A 19,857-nucleotide genomic window follows, 5' to 3' on the forward strand; every position below is an offset into this window, starting at 1 on the left:
TCGTAGATAACGGAATATATGTTTAATTCCGTTCCAGTGTCTCTTTGTTGGATATGTGCTAAATCTTGTCAATAAATTTACGGCAAAAGATATATCAGGCCTTGTACAATTTGTAAGATACATAAGGGCACCAATAGCACTTAAATATGGTACTTCTGGACCAAGAATATCTTTATCATCTTCACATGGACGGAATGGATCCTTTTCTATGTTTAATGATCTAACAACTATTGGAGTACTTAGAAGATTTGATTTATCCATATTAAAACGTTTAAGGATCTTTTCTGTATAATTTGTCTGGTGAACAAATATTCCACATTCTTTTTGTTCTATTTGTAAACCCAGACAATACTTGATTTTTCCAAGATCCTTCATTTCAAATTCTTCCTTCAAGTATGAAACAACTTCTTGAATTTCTTTATTCGTTCCAATGATGTTTAAATCATCAACATATACAACAATAATTACGCATCTGTATGTTGTTTTCTTAATGAAAACACAAGGGCATATTGAATTATTTACATATCCCTTTTTCATCAAGTGATCACTTAGCCGATTATACCACATTCGGCCGGATTGCTTTAACCCATATAATGATCTTTGTAATTTCACAGAATAACATTCTCTGGGTTTTGAACTTTGTGTTTCAGACATCTTAAATCCTTCAGTGATTTAAATATATATATTACTATCAAGTGATCCATATAAGTAAGCTGTAACAACATCCATAAGACGCATTTCTAAATTTTCAGAAACTGCCAGGCTAATCAAATACCGAAACGTAATTGCATCCATCATGGGAGATTACGTTTCTTCATAATCAATTTCAGGCCTTTGAGAAAAACCTTGTGCAACAAGACGAGCTTTATATCTTCAGGAACAACATTCTCTATTTTGTGATCATCATGTGTTTCTTCAGGAACATCATTCTCTATTTTGTGATTATTGTGTTTCTCAATGAATTTTCTTTTTCGAGGATTTTTATCCTTGGAACCGACTGGCCTTCCACGCTTCAGACGTTTTATGACATCATAATTTTGTTCAATTTGTTTCTTTGGAATTTCAATTCGAGCAGGAGCATTTACAGTATGTATATATGATTTAGTTACCCTTTTTGCATCTGTAAATGCATCTGGTATTTGTTTTGCTATTCTTTGCAAGTGCACAATTTGCTGTACATCTTTTTCACATTGTTGTGTTCTTGGATCCAGATGTAACAATGATGATACATACCATGTAAATTTTTTTTTGGTATGTTTCTTGTCTCCCCCTAACATTGGGACGATTTCCTCATTAAAATGACAATCAGCAAAACGTGCTGTGAACACGTCGCCTGTCTGAGGTTCAAGATATCGAATGATTGATGGACTATCATAACCGATATAAATTCCAATCTTTCTTTGAGGTCCCATTTTCTTTCGTTGCGGTGGTGCAATAGGCACACACACCATATATTCAAAAATTCTCAGATGAGAAATGTCTGGTTCTTTACCAAATGCAAGCTGCAATGGGGAGTATTTATGATATGCACTTGGTCTGATGCGAATTAATGCAGCAGCATGTAAAATTGCATGTCCCCATATAGAAATAGGGAGCTTTGTTTTCATAATCATTGGTCTAGCAATCATTTGCAGACGTTTAATCAATGATTCAGCCAATCCATTTTGAGTATGTACATGAGCAACAGGATGCTCAACAATGATTCCCATAGACATACAATAATCATTGAAAGTCTGGGAAGTAAATTCACCAGCATTATCAAGTCTAATTTTCTTGATTGTATAATCGGGAAATTGATTCCTCAATTTTATTATTTGAGCAAGTAATCTTGCAAATGCAACATTTCGAGTTGACAATAAACATACATGTGACCATCTGCTGGAGGCATCAATCAATACCATAAAGTATCTGAATGGTCCACATGGTGGATGGATTGGTCCACAAATATCACCCTGAATACGTTCAAGAAACATTGGTGATTCAGTTTGGATTTTGGCTGGTGATGGTCTTATAATAAGTTTTCCAAGAGAACATGCTTTACATTGAAACTTATTATTCTGAAAGATCTTCTGGTCTTTCAATGGATGACCATGTGTATTTTCTATAATTCTTCGCATCATTGTTGAACCAGGATGTCCTAATCGATCATGCCAATTGGTTAATATTGAAGAATTATCAATTACCATGTTTGATTCAATGGGACGTATATGTGTATAATGCAATCCAGTAGGGAGCATTGGTAGTTTTTCAATCACATATTTCTTTCCTGATTTATATGTGGTAAGACACATATATTTCTCATTCCCTTCATTCATTGTTTGAGTATCATACCCATGGGAATATATATCATTAAAACTCAACAAATTTCTTTTCGATTGTGGTGAATACAAAACATCATTGATCAAAAATTTTGTACCATTAGGTAACAAAAATTGTGCTTTACCATATGCTTTAATCAAGTCTACAGGACCTGATATTGTATTCATCATTGTTTTTGTTGGTTTTAGTTCCAAGAAATATCTTTTATCTCGGAGGATAGTGTGCATTGTACCACTATCAGGTATGCAAACTTTAGCTTGGTTCATAACATTTTCCATATTTGAACTTCAAAAAAAAAATATGCAATGAAATAAAATTACTAACAATACATTTATAAAATAAAATACAATACAATACATATTTATAAATATAACACACTATAAAACAGTATCATATGAATACAAGAAAAATAAATTATTGTACATTTATATTCCACCAGTATATTGTTCATTTTCAGAGAAATCATTAAGAAAATCTGCAGCATCAATATTTTTCATTTATATATATCCCACCAATATATTGATCATTTCCCGAGAAATCATTCAGAAAATCAGCAGCATCAAAATGAGTTGAATTATTCAAACGTTCACTTCGTTCAGTGAAGTTGGTCTCTTTTTCTTTCCCCTTTATCGATTCTTTATAGAGCTTGCAAAGGTGCTCGGGGGCTCGACAAATTCGAGACCAATGTCCTGGAGTGTCGCATCTGAAACAAGAACTTTCAAATCTTTTCGAGTGATTTTCATTAACACTCATGTTCTCTTGATGCTTTTTCAGTGGGTGGTTCGTGACGCCCTTTTAAGATGAGTTATAAAAATAACTATCTCGATTGTTTTCAAAACCATGGTCTCGACCACGACCATGACCAATTCCACGTCCACATCCACGTCCACGACCACGACCACGACCTCGACCAAAACCTTGTCTTTGAATTTGATTTTGGCTTCCAAGTTTAAATTCATTTTTACTTACAGCATTTACTTCTGGAAATGCTGTTGATCCAGTGGGTCGGGACTGATGATTTCTCATTAATAGCTCGTTGTTCTTTTCCGCCACAAGAAGACAGCCGATGAGTTCAGAATATCTCGCAAATCCACGCACTCTATATTGTTGCTGTAGAGTTATAATTGATGCGTGAAAAGTGGAAAATGTTTTTTCAAGCATTTTTGATTCTGTAACCTCGTGTCCACAAAATTTTAATTGCGAGATTATTCGATACATCGCCGAATTGTAATCACTTACTTTTTCAAAATCTTGGAATCTCAACATATTCCATTCATCACGGGCGGTCGGAAGTATAACTTCCCTTATATGTTCAAATCTTTCTTTTAATCCTTTCCACAGAGCCATGAGATCTTTTTCGATGAGATATTCACATTTCAAACCTTCATCAAGATGTCGGCGCAAAAATATTATAGCTTTTGCTTTTTCTTGTGATGAAGATATACCATTTTCTTTAATAGTCTCGCTTAGACCCAATGACTCAAGATGCATTTCTACATCGAGAGTCCATGGCATATAATTTTTCCCCGTAATGTCGAGTGCAATGAATTCGAGCTTTGCCAGGTTAGCCATGGTGATACTAAAAAGAATTATGATGCATTTTATTAGTTAATGAATATTGCAATACAAAGTAATGGATAAACAACAAGTACAAGCATTTGTAAAAATAAAGAAAACACACGAGGAGGATATTCTCCGATAAATACAAGACTCGTGAGTATGATAACCAAAGTAATTAAAAATAACTTTGTGAAAGCCATCTTCGTTTTTCTTCAAAAATTTTATGAAGAATAATTTTAGAGAAGAAGAGAAAGTTGGAGTGATTGAATGTGTTTGTGAGATCATATTTATAGGGCAAAAACTAGCCGTTTTGTTACCGTTTATGACCGTTGGTGTACAAGAAAATAAATGTATGTATTTGTATAATTTTATGGTAATAATATGATGTGTATAATATTAGTAATGTTTTAAATAATTATGTATATCATATCACAATATTATAATGAGGTGTCATAAGATATTTTGTTTAAAAACCTTATAGACTTTTATACTTGTCGTATCCCTTACCGGGAGTGTGGGATGTCGTCTTAACATCCTCCCAGGATTTATAACAAGTTTTTGAAAAATTTATTTTATTATAACATTATATTATATATTAAGTATATACACAATAAATAAATAAACAGTAAAATAAATATTATTACTTTTGTTACCTTTTTCTTCTGTTTTGGAGCTTGGAAAAATATGGAGGACTTTTAGAGCTTCGTGCTGATAACGTGTTGTGGAAAAGTAAAAATTTACGGTAAAAAGTAAAAATCTCAAACTCTCAAAATTATCACACTACACACTTTATAATATTTTTCTCTCAACTCAATTGTGATTTTCTTCACAAATGAGAGATTTATTTATAGAAAATTTTTACAAATAATCCAAAAATAAATTACATCATTACCTTTATCATCACACACAAATTTCAATATTCAACACCTAATTTTACCTAATTTTCAACATTCAAATATTCAACATTCAATATTCAAATATTCAATATTAAAATATTAATTTTCAACAATTTCAAAGTATTTGTTTAGATTGATAATTCCAAATCGTTGAGATAACATATAATTGCTAGATAAAATTTTAATTTAACATCTTTTTTTATTTCGTTAATATACATTAAAAAAAAGAGTAGGTCTCTTGTGAGACGGTCTCACGAATCTTTATCTGTGAGACGGGTCAATCCTACCAATATTCTTAACATAAAAAGTAATATTTTTTCATGGATGACCCAAATAAGAGATCTGTCTCACAAAATACGACTCGTGAAACCGTCTTACACAAGTTTTTGCCTAAAAAAATATAATAGAATAAAATAAAAACTAAAAATAATAGTTAAAAAGCTATTGGTACAGTTATACTTTATATAAAAATTTAATATACTTAAAATTAAATTTATATTAAGATTTAATTTCATATTTGTATAAACACATCAAAAATAATAGTTAGTAGTATATATTTAAGGGAGAGATCCAAGCACATCCAATGATATATGTCACATCTATGGATTAATGTAATAGCTACAAATCATATTATTCGTATTGGACAAACTTTGTGTGAGAGACTATCACGAAAAAATGTTGAATAAGAAATAAAACTTATTATCGTTAATCAATATTCATTTACTCTACCAACCCAAACATCACTTTATGGACATATTTTTTTTAAAAAAAAATCGTTTATAAGATAGAGATAGAGATAGAGCAACCGGATTAAAATTTTATGACTGAAATTTTATATTGATTGGAGATATTGATCACTAAAGAATAAAGATGATTGATATTCCAAATAAAAAGAGAAAAATCCGGACATTTTTTGCTATCCTCGGTGGGTAAAAGTCAAATTATTTTTCCAATGATTCTTGGAATTGCGTCTATATCAACGAAGAGTCCATTTTTATCGGATATTTTTTTAAAATAAAAATGAGTTTCTCAAGTTTATTTCAAATATATTTCCAAAAAGAAATCCCAAAACTCATGTTGTTTCTCGCTTTCTTTCAATCTCACTTGGATTCGAATGTGTTTTGTAGGCGTGTATCAGTAGTTCGATGGAACATAGATTTTGTTTTGTTTCATACTTGGTTCATTCCGAACTCGAGATTCTTGAGGAAAAGGGGATCAAGAATCTTGAGTCCTCAAGATTGTTGCGTCTCAAATTGTTGCTCTATGCGTCTACGCAATGTGTTGTGTGGATGTATTTTGCCAGGATGCGTGATTTTTGTGTTAATGTGTAACTTTTGTATTTGTTTTACTGGAAAAGTTGTTCAGTTTTGATTTGGTAAAATCACACATTCACAGCAAAAGTGCTACGACAGGAAAATAGCAAAAATGCATCATGCTGAATTCTCTCGTGCAATATAATATATAAATTGGTTGATAGTCAAATAATATTTATTTATTATTATTCTTTTTAATATAAAATTTTATTATAATTAATATAATTATGATTACACTAATATTTCTATTTTAACAATAATAATTAATTAGCATAAGTACATGATTATTAACATCATTATTATATTATAATTATTTTCGTTACTGCTATAATAAATCAATATTACTTATAAAACTGATTATAATTATATTTATATGAGCAATCACTATTATTGATATTAAGTGTATCGATATAATAGCTACTATTGTCGATTATCATTATACAATTATTATTATATTAAATTATTAAATTAATAAAAATATAAAAGTATATATTATATGTAGATGTTACAAAATATATGTACGTATATCAATTTAATATTATCATCCCATTTTTGGTAATTATCTCAACAACAACAAAATCTTATAATACCAAACACATTAACAACTTTACGCTTATTTTAACAACTTATTTTTAAAATAAGATCATACAAGTTATCGACGTTATACTATTTTAGTTTCAATATTTTGTTCTTGTGTTGAACTTCTTGTGCATATTGTTCTCATGAAGAAAAATCTAACATTTTGCATAACTAGAGTTTTAGCATACCCAACGTTCAAATTTTATCTGTTCTCCTTGGGTTCTTTTTGGAAAAATATCATATATAGCAGATCTTATTAATTATATGGAGCTTATTTTTTTACCTTTTGATCATATTTCATTGCGGCCAGTAGTTTTTTTCCATGGCCCCGGAGGAGGGACTTCACCAAGTAACAGGAAATTCTTTGATCCTAATTTTACAGGATAATTTTGTTTGACCAGGTTTATTATCTTAACTATCTGGTTTTGGAGGATACTAAGTTTTAGTTATACGACATTTCTGTGAAAAATTATTATGTCCACAGACCACAAGGTGCTGGTAAAAGTACACCTCATGCTTTCCTGGAGGAGAATACACGGGACCTTATTGAGGACATGGAAAAGTTGAGAGAACACTTGAGAGTCGCAGAATGGATGGTAAATATCTTCTTCCTTACCAACTTTGGTAAATGCTCCAATATGTGCATCCCATTAGCGGGCTTTGAAGGTTTTTGGTGGTTCATGGGGGAGCACACTCGCCCTAGCATATAGTCAGTCACACCCATATAAGGTTTCAATATGTCTTTTGTATGCAGTTTGGAAGTGATGAATGTTTTACTTTTACCTTTTGGAAATCTAGATGCAAGAGTGAAGAGTCCATATCAATTCCTCGCCAATAATCGTTTTCATGTTCTTACTTTTAAGGTTACTGGCATGGTCTTGAGAGGTATCAATGAGGGTGGCGCTGCTGCGATATTTCCAGATGGTATAATTTTTTTTTCTTTTTAGGATATTGCAGCTGATTTTGCAGTTGGCTTTGTGTCCTATATTAGAAAAAATGAGTTTTGTATTCATATGATCCAGTTTCAGAGTCTCCCATTTGTGTGAATATGTAAAACTTCATAATCATTTTATGTATGTAATCTTAATTAGAACTGAAAGGGTGAGTAAGATAAACCGATTAGTTTCGAAGTAAGAGCACAACCTCCCACAACACTGGGAGATGGCTATATGATGGAGAAGTAGAAGACAAAAATGAATTTAGAAGATTTTTTGAGATCTTGAAATTTTGATATAATTGAAATTAAAGATGAATTAGATTTTAAAATAAGCTCTTGCAAACAGTAACACGGAAATGAAAATAAAGGCACGTAATTTTTACGAGGAAAGATTGTAGATGCATATTCGTTCATAAAATATAGTTAATGATATTCTGTCCTTGAGGTATGAATATATTTTATCTAACAAGAACGAACCCAATTATGCACCTTCTCTGATATTGTAATCAAAACATCACACATCACAAATGTGCGAAATTGCCACAATACATAATTCATTCACGAACTGTTTCCCAATTCATGAAGGCAAAAAATTCTGAAAAACGCTTGAAATCAACAAAAAAAATTGTGCTCAAGAATTCGGGAAATGGAAAAATATTTCATAATTTAGCAGCGACGTCTTCGAGAGGCGTAGAAAGCGAGGGATCTTTCTCTAATTCGGTCTCGAGCTGGCTGTAATTTCCTTTGGCCTTGAAAAGTTGGATATGGTGGTGCTTGCAGTAGAGCTTGCCCTCGTGTGCTATGTAGTTGGATGGGCTAATGGTGCAGCCTCCATGAGTGCACTTGAAGCAGCTCTTGTGGTAAGATTTTCCATTCACAGTCACCTTTTGCACGATAATATATATGTCATATAAGATGTCTCAAACCTATATTTTGTCATCTATGTTTTTTGAATTTTAGTCTTTTTTCTGACGCTAAAGTTAAAATTTGAAAATTACTAAAATCTCGAAGATGCAAGCATAGATGATCGACGGCAAACGCAATTTCTCCATATTTTTGTGAAATGAAAACTGATCAGAAGATCGGACATACCTTCTCAATTGGGTAAACTGTGCTGCTACATCCCACACATTTGTCTCTCGTACCTCCAAACATACTTGAAACTTTGCTTGCATTCTATTCAACATTAATACTCAGTTCCAAAAATATATATACACATCTAATCCAAAATTAGAGTCATTCGTTCAATTATTAAAAGAAATTCAAGGATGAAAATTACCTCATTTTCCGATGCCTTCTCTGGTTTCAAGACTTTAGGAGTACCTGGAAAAAAAGAAAATGAAGCCTGATAAATAAACCAAATTCAGAAATTTAGAATTAAAGTTGGTGCTAATGAAATGATGATATATATAGAGTACCTTCGAAACTTTTCTCCAGGCTACCAGTTCTCTTGAAGATCTGATCATAGTGAGGTCTGCAGTACAGCACCCCATCAATGGAGTTGAAGTTTCCAAGCTGAATTCATATGGTCAAACAAAGGTAATCAATACCATTAAAAGTCTATCACTTTCGATAGCATAGCTTGGAACTATTAGTTATAGCAACAGATGCAATGTGTTTCCCACCTTTTTGTACAAAATTCACGTAATGGATATTCTATGCTAGACATGGAGTAGATCCCGAGATAATATATAAACCAAACCAGATTTTGCCTTATCCGCTGTTTGCACACCTACAGTGAACACCTATGTGATCACCGATGAGGTGTCACTCACCTATTGGATGTGATGAAATATAGAAAAATTGCGCATCCAATGGGTGAGTGACACATCATCGGTGCTCACATAGGTGTACACGGTAGGTGTGCAGCATATCAAAACTGTCCGCTCAAACATATATAAATATGTATGTACCTTAAGGGTGCCATTGCAATGGTGGCACCTGAAACAAGCCTTGTGATAAATCCGGTTATCCGCTGCCAGCCGATCGACCAGATACACAGTCAGGCTACAAGCTCTGCATTTCTGTGTCGTGCCCGCAAATGCCATCTCTCGTTGTTTTTATTATAATCCGAATCTGAGAAAAAGAGAACAATCTTTCAACTTAGATTGCCTCTCTTTCTCAACTTTTTTTTATTATTATTATTTTGTTATAACAAAATCTTATTCAAATGTTTATAGAAAGGTATAAATGGGCACGAAGATTGAAGAAAATGAAACAGTGGGCAGCAGCGAATTGCGGGTTGGGATTTCGGAAACGAGAATACATAATGTTTCAAGGGAATTCTCTGATTGCACGTCATTTCTTGCGAAGTATAAGCAATCTTGTTGGAGGCTTATATGTGACGCCCACAATATTTGGAATATGATAATGTGCAATTATCACGAGAAAGTAGTTGGCCTTGTCCTTCTACCCAAAAAAAAAAACTATAATGTTATCATTATAATTGAAACGATCTCATGAATTTTTATCTATGAGTCGGGTCAATCTTATTCATATTTACAACAATAAGTGATGTTTTTTTTTTTTCATAAAAAAAATAATATTTTTCATTGACAAATCAAATAGAAGATCTGCCTCACAAAATTGACTCGTGAGACCGTCTCACAAAAATTTGGCTAAAACTTATGTGAGACGGTTTCACGGGTCTTATTTTGTGAGACGGATCTCTTATTTGGATCATCCATGAAAAAGTATTACTTTTTATTCTAAGAGTATTAGTTTTTAGGGGAAGTTGGTGAAAAATCCCAATCAAAACATTTCTTTGGGTTCACTTCCTACCCACAAAATTGTGGTACTATGTCATACAAATTGTGGTACACTTCATGTGAAAATGTGGTACACTTCATGTGGAAATGTGGTACTAAAAAAGTACCCAGGGACTGAACACAAAAAAAACGACGACTGGGGACTGAAGGCCAATTTCCCGTAGTTTTTATTGTGAATATCGGTAGTATTGACTTGTCTCACAGATAAATATTCGTGAGACCGTCTCACAAGATACTAACTCCAAAAATTTTTGTGAACACGATATAATTCAAATTTTTTTAAAAAATAATGATTAATGGCTTTATTATTAAATCATTTCACCAATAATAGCGAATAATTACTTAATCTTAATAATAATTTTCTTATTAAACTTTTCAAAACTATATTTCATAATCATTTTTTTGTTTGTAATTTGATGTCCGAATCGAAATGATGGGACTCGTATTAAAAAAAAAATTAAGTTTTGAAAAGAATTTTAAGGTTGCAAAAATATATAAATTTTAATATTTAAAATTAAATTATTGAATCCGTATAAAATTTAAATACCATTATTTATAGAGCCAAACACAGCACTGCAGCAGTAGCGTGGCCGGAGCTTTGGTTTCCGGATGGCGCATAAATCGGTTTTCGATGCTTCCACCGTCAAATCCGAGTTCGAGGTTGCTGGGATTAACCCTAATTTCATCCCCATCATCTGGAAGCACGTTCTGCAAAACAATAATTGCAGGTGGGATGAAATCCCGTCTCTGCCTGTTGCAGTTTACTCTCTCCTCCGCTCCAAGTTCAAACCCTCTACCTCCACTCTCCATTCCGCATTAGATTCCATTGACCAGACCACCACTAAGCTCTTGATCAAATTGAAGGTAAATTTGATATTGAGACTGCCTCTGCAAATCATGTGTTCATGGTTCACTGGAACATCTTTATAACAGATGGGATGCAACTTATGCTATAAAGAACGTAATAGAGGGCCGGAGGATTGATGTCGGTGTGGAATATAAGCAAAGTTCCATAAATGGTTGTGATGTAGTACTGAAATTGCGTGAAAATGATTTTGGTGATAGGATGGTATAGATTGTTTGCAACCTCTAAAAAAATTGATTATTTGATTTTCTTTCACTTAGTATATTTTATCTGTTATATAATTATATAATATGTGAGTATTTATTAACTACCACGCCACAATGGCTATTATTTCTAACTATAATCACATTCCAGCATTTAATTTATCTGTGTAGTTGATATTATTTGGTTTATCTGTACCAGCCTTATAGTCTGCTATTTCTTGTTTTCCATACATTTTTTGTTTGCTAGAATGGAGAGTTTGTGGAGGCTGTGATAATGAGATATGATACCCGACTGGGAAAATATAATGGAAAGCCTCGTCCTGGTGGTCTTAGGTCGACCTTGTGCATATCTTCACAGGTTGGAGATTCTCGTGTCTATGCCCACATATAGTCATTTTTTACTCTAAAAAGACTTGCTTACATGTCACCCTCCGTACTTCAATCTTGTTAGTCATTGATTTTCGTTAATTCTGATATTAGGTTGGATGCAAAATGGGTTGCAACTTTTGTGCTACAGGAAGCATGGGATTTAAAAGCAATCTTTCATCTGGAGAAATCTTGGAACAACTAGTGCATGCTTCTCGCATAGCAGCTATACGAAATGTTGTTTTTATGGTATAATATTTTTTTTCATATTGTATGCTCAGGTTTCAGTAATTAATCGGATAATTTGCACATCAAGGTTCGCTAATTGTGGACTAGATGATATGTATTTTTTTACCTCAATGCAATAAGTAGTAAGAGTTAGATATAGTTATTTGTAGTTTATGCACTATCTTGGTGGTTGAGTGCCATTGTATCAGTCCCTTTGAAATTACGGTTTTGCATTGTTCTATCACGTTGCTTTTGAGGAACCTAAAAAATTACTGGCTGGATGTAATGCTTTGAAGTTTGCTTATTTGTGGTTTTTGCTGTTGGTAAGTGAAGATCAATTTGTGTGAAATGTTATTGTTCTGAGCAGGGAATGGGAGAGCCACTTAATAACTACTCCGCAGTGGTTGAAGCTATCAGAGTTATGACAGCACCTCCATTTCAGTTGTCACCGAAGAAAATTACTGTCTCAACGGTGCATGACATACTTCTCTCATGCTATGAAATATCTTCTTCTTTATTCTGCACTTATAAGTCATCAGTCTTGTTTAGTTTAGACCTTCTAGAATTTTTATCGAAACCTCTGCACTTATTCATTGTAATGAAGATATTTTCTTCAGTTTGTATTTATATGCAATGTTGTGCCTGCTCTATGGCGGGAAGTATGTAGTATTTGTTCTCATTCACATTTAGCTTGTTCAGGTAGGCGTCATCCACGCTATCAGCAAGCTTCACAGAGATATACCAAACTTGAACCTAGCTGTGTCCCTTCATGCACCAGTGCAAGAAATTCGCTGTCAGATAATGCCTGCAGCAAGGGCTTTTCCATTAGAGAGACTAATGAATGCATTGCGGGACTATCAAGCTTGCAGGTTTATTTCCCCCTGGTATCATATGTATATCCATTCCTGAGCAGTCATATGCGTAAGATGAAGATAACATATCTCTATGTCACTTGTTTGTTTTGTTGTAGCCAGCAGAAAATATTTATTGAGTACATAATGCTCGATGGGGTGAATGATGAAGAGCAGCATGCGCACCAGCTTGGCAAATTGCTTGAGACGTTCAAAGTGGTATGCTTTACAATGAAGAAATACTAGCTTTGCATTCTATGTGCTAGTCATCCATCCATTTATTGTTGACATCGATCTTTGTCGTATGCAACAGGTTGTGAACCTAATTCCTTTTAACCCAATCGGTTCTCTGAGTCGTTATACAACCAGCAACGATCAGAAAGTTGCAATTTTCCAGATAATACTAAGAGGCACTTACAACATCAGAACGACTGTTCGTAAACAAATGGGTCAAGATATAAGCGGCGCTTGTGGCCAATTAGTAGTGAACCTACCTGGAAAAGGGTCCTCTCAAAGCGCGGATCATGTAACAGACATCGAAGATCTTCATATTTGATGCGAGATGGATTTGCTTATGTAAAAATATATTAGTTAAAAATTAAAATATTCTTTCTGTTCTTTTCAGTGTACCAAAATCATTTCTTTCCAAACTTTTCTGTTTTGTGCTTGTATTGTTTATACTTTATATATCATAATTCTTTGAACTTTTTTTTTTTAATCAATTCTTGTACAGATTACTAAACTTGTTGGTTTCTAAAGTATATTTTCTAATTAAATATTTATAAACAAATGATGCCACGTTAATTATTATATACCCTACTGATCCTCTTTTAATTTGAAAATATGATTGCTGGAAAAAATACCACATATTAATGTGTTTTTCAGTCATTTCAACAATCAAAACTATTTTTGGATATTTATTGCAAAAGTCGGAACAAAGATTTATATTTGTCGAGGAAAAACAAGTAATGAGGGATTTTTGGATATTTTTACTAATAAAAAATAAATAAAAACAAGAAATAAATAATCAACAAGAACAACTCCGGAAGTATAAAATTTAGTATTATTTAGAAAGAATTTTCAATGTTCAATTATATAATTTGGTCATCGGCTAACAAATTATTTATTAATACAATTTCAATCAATTAACTTTAAAATTACAGAGATAACCAATAAAATTATTATGTTTTTTCTAATTTAATTTACCCGATTGTGCTCTGGTTTCTCCGGTCTCGTTTATGAAATAGGTGCCGACAAAATACAAGTCAGATTTTACTATCTGCATTATCAAGAAATATATGCTTCCATGACTATTTATTGACTTGATGGTCAACCCCTTAATAACCAGAAAGCCACAAGAATTTACATCACATCCCTAGCAAAATATTTACAAACCTGAATTGAAATCACAAGCTCCAGAGACATTGGCATCCCTAGATTTGAAATGAAGGTTCACAAAATCTGCTTTCACCTGTTTGTCACTTTGCCAACAAAAATAATGCTGATAAAAGGAAGCTCGATCTGTTTTACAGGTCTAGGAAGAAATCAAGGTGAAATAAAATTCAAGGTGGTTAAATATAACACTCACACTTTCATGTGGATAGTACTCAATTTTCAAGATACTATTTATCGACCATTCAAAACAACGATGAATTTTTTCTTCCATTCAACTTGATATGCCTTTGCGATAATTGTTTATTTTTTAAATCATGATCCAAAACTTTAGATTAAGATTGAACTTGTAATTTGTGAGTTTGATTGGTCGTCTCAAGTAAATGACTATTGAAAATCTTCTGATTTGCAAGTTAGCTCAAACTTCTCAACAATATGCGGAGTACACGAGACGGTCGGGCTCAAATAAAGTTTGAATCAGCCCACAACCCTTCACTTGTTTCTCTTCCAATTCTCGGCTGGAAATATGCTTCATCTACCCATTTACTGCCTCTTCAACTTCTAAGCCTATTGAACCAGCTCCATTTTTCTGTGAAGCATGCTATCACTTGAAATGATCCGCTGTCTCCTACCACACTGAATGAAATTCACGTCACTTGATCATACTTAATTTTATTATGATAATTTCAGAGATCAGCTTCTCGCTCATTGAATTAGTTTGGATCCAAACCTCCAAATTTTCTCAGAGACTTTCTTACAAAAGAAAGTTCTTGAGTGGAAGAAGTTTTAATTAGATATAATGCATAAAATCCCTAAAAAATAATAATATCACTATATATTATCAAATTTTTGTTTTTTAAAAAAATTTCAAACACAGTTAAGTTTTTGGATTTTGAACGTTTCCAAGTTTTAACAATAATAATTGTAAAAAAGTTATAGGATGTGTTGTCTAATCAAGTTTAATTAAGTTTAATTTAATTTAAAATTATCAAACTATCATTTTGAAATTTCCAATAAATGGTTTCATAGATTCACCAGAATCATCACGCACGCGTACTACAGAGACTTTCCGATTGGCGGAGTGTTTCTTGAATCAAAAAAGAATATGTTCACCCTCAAAATCCATACCATCGACTTCCCTCAACAACTCCATACCACCGTGACTTTCGCCGCCGACAAAGCGATCGACGGCGAAGAAGATGTGAAGCCCGCGGAACTGATCGGCGTGGCTCACCTCTTCCGGCAGCTTCCAATGACTGCTTCTGCTACCGTCCTCTCCACGGTGGCAAACATAACCATACGAACCACCCTTGTCTTTGTGGTGGCCGTGCCCAATTACATGTCGACGGATGATTTCCTGATATTCTGTGGGCCCCACCTCACTAGCTTTACCGATATCCTCTTCCTCAGGTTAGTCGTGCCTCTTCCGTTCGGTATGCACGTACTCTCCTCCACCTCTCATAATATTTTCCATTTCTGGGTTGCCGTTTTCTTGATATTCGAAATGGTATGAAACCCGTTTCCATTAATATCCTGGATTCAGATGGAAATTAAAACGAATGTCATTGTGTAAACATCGATGGATTCTTACGTGTTTCTTGGCCTTACCGCGACTGGCGGTTAAAGACAAGTTCTTGTGTGTAGTTGTAAGGAAACTGATAATGCATTTCACAACAGCTTTTACGCGAGAATGAAGTTCATTAATTTATTCCATAACTTCATTTGTACAAAAACTTGATTTGTTGAAATAAATAGTTCTTTTTCATATGTTACATATTGTAGAACTGAATCTTTTATTCTATAGACACTGTTTGTAATTTTTATTATGCGTTTGTTCATTCTTATTTGCCAGGAATGAAGGAATGGAGGACCGGTACAGTGTGTTAATATGGTTAGAAAATCAGTTGGCTGCAGATGGATTCTATTGTAGTTTCAATGGGAAGAGATTCAAGCCATCCGAGGTACTAGAATTGATTTTACTCGAAAAAAAATTCCCTCGTACATCTGCTTTTACTGCAGTTCTACTATATTTCTTTTGGTGTAATGGCTTGTTATGTTCAGGTTGAAGTTTGTCATATATATTTTTCCCAGTCACTTGAGTATATTGAATCAGACGAACTTGCTCGCATACCTCCGCCTGATTACACTGAATTGCCATCATGTCCAGTTTGTCTCGGTACCTCACCTTACTTTAATATTTATACATTTTTAGCATGTCCACATTTATCTTTGTGTTCTTCTGTGCATTGCCATATGCATCAGCATCATTTTTAGCCAGATTATGATGCACTGAATGACTCTTTTCCTGATTGGTACTTTTTGATGAAAACTTTAGAGAGATTGGATCCAGATACTAGTGGAATACAGAGCACCCTGTGTGACCATTCGTTTCAGTGTGCTTGTGTTTCGAAGTGGACCTACTTGTCTTGCCAGGTCTGTTACCTATTGTTCATGTTGTAGTTTTAATTTATTTATCTCTTCTTTTTCCAGATGTGATATCTATGTTAAGCATATCGTTCATTCAATACCTCGCTTCGCTTTTCTATGGAATATTTGGTCGAGTTACTGCTGATTATGTTCCTATCAACCTACTAGAATTTAGGCGTGTTTAGATTGGAAATATAAAAGAATTTGTTGATTTTAACGTGGTATTTCTGTGGTTAGTTCTTCAACTTCTTGAAATTTCTTTAATCAAGAAATTTTGTTGGACTGATGATTGAGATGTTACAATTGAAGCAGTCTAGAAAGTGCCAGTTCATCAAACTCGGAAAGATGCTTTAAACCATTGAACTGGGGTCCTTAAGTTTACAGGAGATGTAGTGAAGGTGTGACAAATTCATGATTAAGTATTTTGTAACTCTCTTTTGAATGAGTGAACACTGAAGAGCTCAATTTAAACCAACGCAGTCAGCGTGGTTCCAGAGTGCCGAATGAATTCCACATTTCTCCCCTCTCCTTCTCTCTACATATTCATGGTCTTTCCTGTTCCATCTTTTTTGCAGGTTTGTCGACTTTGTCAGCGAGGAGATGAAAAACCTGCCTGTGCTGTGTGTGGAACTTTCAAGAACCTTTGGATCTGTTTGATCTGTGGTTTTGTTGGATGTGGAAGGTAAATTGTTTCATTAGAAGTTTTCTAATTTCAGGCTTTGAGTATTGATGTTCATGACCATTTTTAATTGTTCATATCTTGTCTCATTTGATGTCAAATTATCTTCCTTTTTTTGGCATTGCAGGTATGAAAAAGGTCATGCTAGTGGACATTGGAGTGACAAGAAACATAATTTTTCACTTGAACTGGAAACGCAACAAATCTGGGATTATGTTGGCGACAAATATGTTCATCGATTGAATCATTCAAAAATTGATGGGAAATCAGCAATTGTAAATTCGCGGTGTAGTTCAGTTGACGAATATGGTTCTCACGGATATAATGAAGAGGAGGGACTAGGTGGTGCCCTCATTAGCAGCAAAACTGAAGCGGTAGATCTAAAAGCAAGATAGTATCAAGCCTATCAGAATAGACTACATATTATACTTATTAATAACCTTTATATTTACATGTATTTTATTTTTGTGTTGTTTTTTAATTTCTTTTGCTAATAGATTCTGGATGAGTACAACCGTCTTCTTGCAAGTCAGCTGGATATCCAGAGACAAGTAAGTTCAGCCAAGACTATTTGAGATCAAAGTATCGATTTGAATTTTACCTTGATGCTGTAATAACATTGTTTATGATATTTAAACATTACTACTCGCAAAGAGATGTCAAGTTGTTGGACGATAATACTACCTTCAAAAATCACGAACGAGTTTTAACAAACCTATCGAGTTTCATTTAATTTGTCGATGATTATACCTTCTATTATCTTGCAGCATTATGAATCTTTACTTGAGGAGGCGAAAAGTAGAAAAGGTAGTTCAATAGTGAAAGCAGTTGAAAAGGCCATATTTTCGAGGACCCATGATTTACAATATAACTTAGAAAAATACTCAGAGGAAAAGAAGGAGGTCGAAGATGTGAGCTTCCAATTCTCTCTGTCAAAACTCTTGGATTTCATCACGTGATTTTTGTGTAATTACCTAAAATAGCGTCCCTTAACATTTTGATGTAAAATGTATTTTAATTTTGTGGTTGTTTCAGAGGAATCGAGAACTTACAAAGAAACAAGAACTCCTGCAGATTAAGTTGAGGGAACTCGAGGAAAGGTAACCCTCTTTCGCCACCTTTAATTTAGTCTTAACTACTTGGGGCTTGGTATAAATCCGTATTGTACTACTCAGAACAATCATCCATTCTTGAAAGGCGACTTTGAGGTTAGAATCAAGAAGTTTTCTTTTACTGAAATGAAAACTATCCTGGATATTTCAAGGCTTAGTAAGTGAATTCATCTCAAGAAAACTTTTTCTTTCAGGGAAAGATTGTCTCTCAAGTTGAGTGATGATAAAATAATGGATTTAAAAGAACAGGTATTGGTTTACTTATTCACCTTCTTACTTTCAACTTCCTCACTCACCCATCAACTTAAGAAGTCACGCGTTTCGATTGCAGATTAGAGACCTAAAGGTTTATCTTGAAGCCCAAAGAAAACTTGAAAACATGACAGATTCAGATGGTATTAGAGGAGGGACTGTGTTGCCTGTAGAATCGACTCAAATGGTTTCCGACAATTCAAGACGACGCAAAAAATCCCACCGCCGGCGAAATTAGATTTCATTTCATCTCCGGCGTCCCAAGAGGGAATCTTCTCAAGTTCAGAAGCAACTATACCATCTCTTGTAGTCCATGTGGCATAATAACAGAATAGTGCAATGGTTTTTAAATTGCAATTTCTGTTTCATAGAAACTAATTGGTTCATTCCAGTAGGAATTTTATCAATTTGTAGTCGGACTCTTCATATATTAGTGAAAAATTCATGGAAGATTGTACCAATCATAACTGTGTATAATTAAATTTGTAAATAAAACAAGGTAATGTGTATATCTATATTTGTATCTTCTATATTACATTATATATACAACATAATAAAGATACAATAGTGTATTAGTGTAATTTTTAAAATCCACAAAATTACCTTATGTTCCTTTAGTTTCCATGTTTTTTATTTTTTATATGAAAAATTAAATTTATGTAGAAAACATCTTAAAAAACTTATCATTCTCTCGTCTTCCTTGAAACTCATCAACTATAGAATTCCAAAAGATCGCCGCTCCCGAAATCTTAGATGTTCGTGTTGCGGACATGGCGGATACAAGTTTGCGCTGAAAAGCTGAAAACTTGATGTCAAATTCAATGTTCCCTCCATTTCACTGTCATCGAGTCCCAAACTTTGCGATACCCCTTTCACCAATCTTTCGGTGTGGTCGAAGAGTCTTCTCTTGATCGTCATCGAGCCCCAAACTGGATTAGTTTTAAAATTAATCAGATTGAAATAATTGTTTTGGTTCAAAGTTTTGATTAAAAATATTACTGATTGTATTATATAATATTTGTAATTGAATATACATATATTATTTGTTTTTAGTTTATAATATTATATCATTAGTATTATGAAAATCGATCTTACTTTTATAAATTTTGA

The 19,857-nt window shown here is 33.5% G+C and overlaps 3 protein-coding genes and 1 long non-coding RNA gene across 5 annotated transcripts; 3 read left to right on the forward strand and 1 right to left on the reverse strand.

The window, feature by feature from the left end:
- The first annotated feature begins 6,936 nt into the window (after positions 1 to 6,936).
- Positions 6,937 to 7,694, forward strand: LOC140962557 (uncharacterized). Its single transcript, XR_012172575.1, has 4 exons — positions 6,937 to 7,068; positions 7,152 to 7,263; positions 7,334 to 7,396; positions 7,531 to 7,694. It is a non-coding gene; the product is annotated as an uncharacterized lncRNA (long non-coding RNA).
- Positions 7,695 to 8,038: 344 nt separating this feature from the next.
- LOC140963292 (LIM domain-containing protein WLIM1-like) lies at positions 8,039 to 9,772 on the reverse strand. The gene is made up of 5 exons (XM_073422575.1): positions 9,518 to 9,772; positions 9,023 to 9,119; positions 8,884 to 8,927; positions 8,697 to 8,780; positions 8,039 to 8,488 (listed from the first exon to the last, which is right to left on the reverse strand). The coding sequence occupies exons 1-5, from the start codon at positions 9,650 to 9,652 to the stop codon at positions 8,264 to 8,266; spliced, it is 585 nt and encodes a 194-aa protein (XP_073278676.1). The 5' UTR covers positions 9,653 to 9,772; the 3' UTR covers positions 8,039 to 8,263.
- A 1,159-nt stretch (positions 9,773 to 10,931) lies between these two features.
- Positions 10,932 to 13,502, forward strand: LOC140962333 (uncharacterized). Of its 2 annotated transcripts, none has more exons than XM_073421201.1 (7): positions 10,932 to 11,236; positions 11,688 to 11,798; positions 11,921 to 12,055; positions 12,402 to 12,506; positions 12,734 to 12,918; positions 13,005 to 13,104; positions 13,199 to 13,502. In XM_073421201.1, the coding sequence occupies exons 1-7, from the start codon at positions 10,982 to 10,984 to the stop codon at positions 13,439 to 13,441; spliced, it is 1,134 nt and encodes a 377-aa protein (XP_073277302.1). In that variant the 5' UTR covers positions 10,932 to 10,981; the 3' UTR covers positions 13,442 to 13,502. The 2 variants fall into 2 exon arrangements, with proteins under 2 accessions (XP_073277302.1, XP_073277303.1); XM_073421202.1 differs by having other exon boundaries at positions 10,933 to 11,236; positions 12,734 to 12,903.
- Positions 13,503 to 15,289: 1,787 nt separating this feature from the next.
- Positions 15,290 to 19,265, forward strand: LOC140963665 (BRAP2 RING ZnF UBP domain-containing protein 1). The gene is made up of 11 exons (XM_073423068.1): positions 15,290 to 15,687; positions 16,130 to 16,238; positions 16,339 to 16,453; positions 16,613 to 16,710; positions 17,280 to 17,386; positions 17,511 to 17,757; positions 17,881 to 17,934; positions 18,151 to 18,294; positions 18,419 to 18,483; positions 18,690 to 18,744; positions 18,827 to 19,265. Exons 1-11 carry the CDS (start codon positions 15,383 to 15,385, stop codon positions 18,983 to 18,985), a joined length of 1,458 nt encoding a protein of 485 aa, XP_073279169.1. The 5' UTR covers positions 15,290 to 15,382; the 3' UTR covers positions 18,986 to 19,265.
- The last annotated feature ends 592 nt before the right edge of the window (positions 19,266 to 19,857 follow it).

Source organism: Primulina huaijiensis, chromosome 17 (genome assembly GCF_012295235.1).
Source record: "Primulina huaijiensis isolate GDHJ02 chromosome 17, ASM1229523v2, whole genome shotgun sequence".
NCBI classification, from domain to species: Eukaryota; Viridiplantae; Streptophyta; class Magnoliopsida; order Lamiales; family Gesneriaceae; genus Primulina; species Primulina huaijiensis.